The sequence below is a fragment of the Priapulus caudatus genome, unplaced genomic scaffold (genome assembly GCF_000485595.1).
Source record: "Priapulus caudatus unplaced genomic scaffold, Priapulus_caudatus-5.0.1 Scaffold1403, whole genome shotgun sequence".
Classification (NCBI taxonomy): Eukaryota; Metazoa; Priapulida; class Priapulimorpha; order Priapulimorphida; family Priapulidae; genus Priapulus; species Priapulus caudatus.
The window spans coordinates 37,445-38,438 of record NW_014578464.1 but is presented as its reverse complement, the minus strand read 5'-3'; the positions used below and the strand labels follow the sequence as shown (position 1 = coordinate 38,438).

General features: G+C 52.0%; 1 protein-coding gene across 1 annotated transcript in view; it reads right to left on the bottom strand.

The window, feature by feature from the left end:
- Positions 1 to 670: 670 nt before the first annotated feature.
- The window catches only part of LOC106816525, a gene marked incomplete at its 3' end in the record, with an annotated part of 2,417 nt that continues 2,093 nt past the window's right edge, over positions 671 to 994 (bottom strand). The window contains 1 exon segment of the mRNA XM_014821152.1: positions 671 to 966. Coding sequence (XP_014676638.1) covers positions 671 to 966 — 296 coding nt within the window.

Sequence of the window (994 nt, the reverse complement as noted above, 5' to 3'; positions counted from 1 at the left end):
AGGAGGAGGAGGAGGAGGAAGAGGAGGAGGAGGAAGAGGAAAATAATGAGGAGGAGAATGAAGAGGAGGAGGAGAAGGAAGCGAAGGAGAAGGAGGAGAAGGAAGAAAAGGAGGAGGAGGAGGAGGAGGAGGAGGAGGAGGAGGAGGAGGAAGAGAAGGAGAGAGAGACACTTACTTGTTTCCCAATATGTCGGCCGTCAGCGACTTGTACTGGTATAGCAACCCCGGCTCTGCGTTGTCCGGCTCCAGATCGTAAATGAACGAATAGAAGAAGGTAGAGGAGGAGGAGGAGGAGGAGGAGAAGAAAAAAGAGGAAAAGAAGGAGAAAGAGACACTCACTTGTTTCCCAATATGTCGGCCGTCAGCGACTTGTACTGGTATAGCAACCCGGGCTCTGCGTTGTCCGGCTCCAGATTGTAAATGAACAAATAGAAGAAGGTGGAGGAGGAGGAGGAGGAGGAGGAGGAGAAGGAAAAAGAGGAAGAGAAGGAGAGAGAGACACTCACTTGTTTCCCAATATGTCGGCCGTTACCGACTTGTACTGGTATAGCAACCCCGGCTCTGCGTTGTCCGGCTCCAGATTGTAAATGAATAAATAGAAGAAGGAAGAGAAGGAGGAGGAGGAAGAGGAGGAGAAGGAAATAGAGGAAGATAAGGAGAGAGAGACACTCACTTGTTTCCCAATATGTCGGCCGTCAGCGACTTGTACTGGTAGAGCAACCCGGGCTCTGCGTTGTCCGGCTCCAGATTGTAAATGAACGAATAGAAGAAGCCGCGATTGAGCGCCGTGTTGTGAACGTGGTAGAGGTTCGTCCGATTCGGGTACTTCGGGTCAACGTCGGTGATGTGCGGGATCGCGGGCACGGTGGACATCGGCAGGAACAGATCCTCCGCCTGCCTGGTGCGGCAGTTCTGCATCGTGACGAGGTCAATGCGGCTCTGTATCTCGTCGTAGCGATCCCACACCTGATATATAACATGATACGATGTGAGA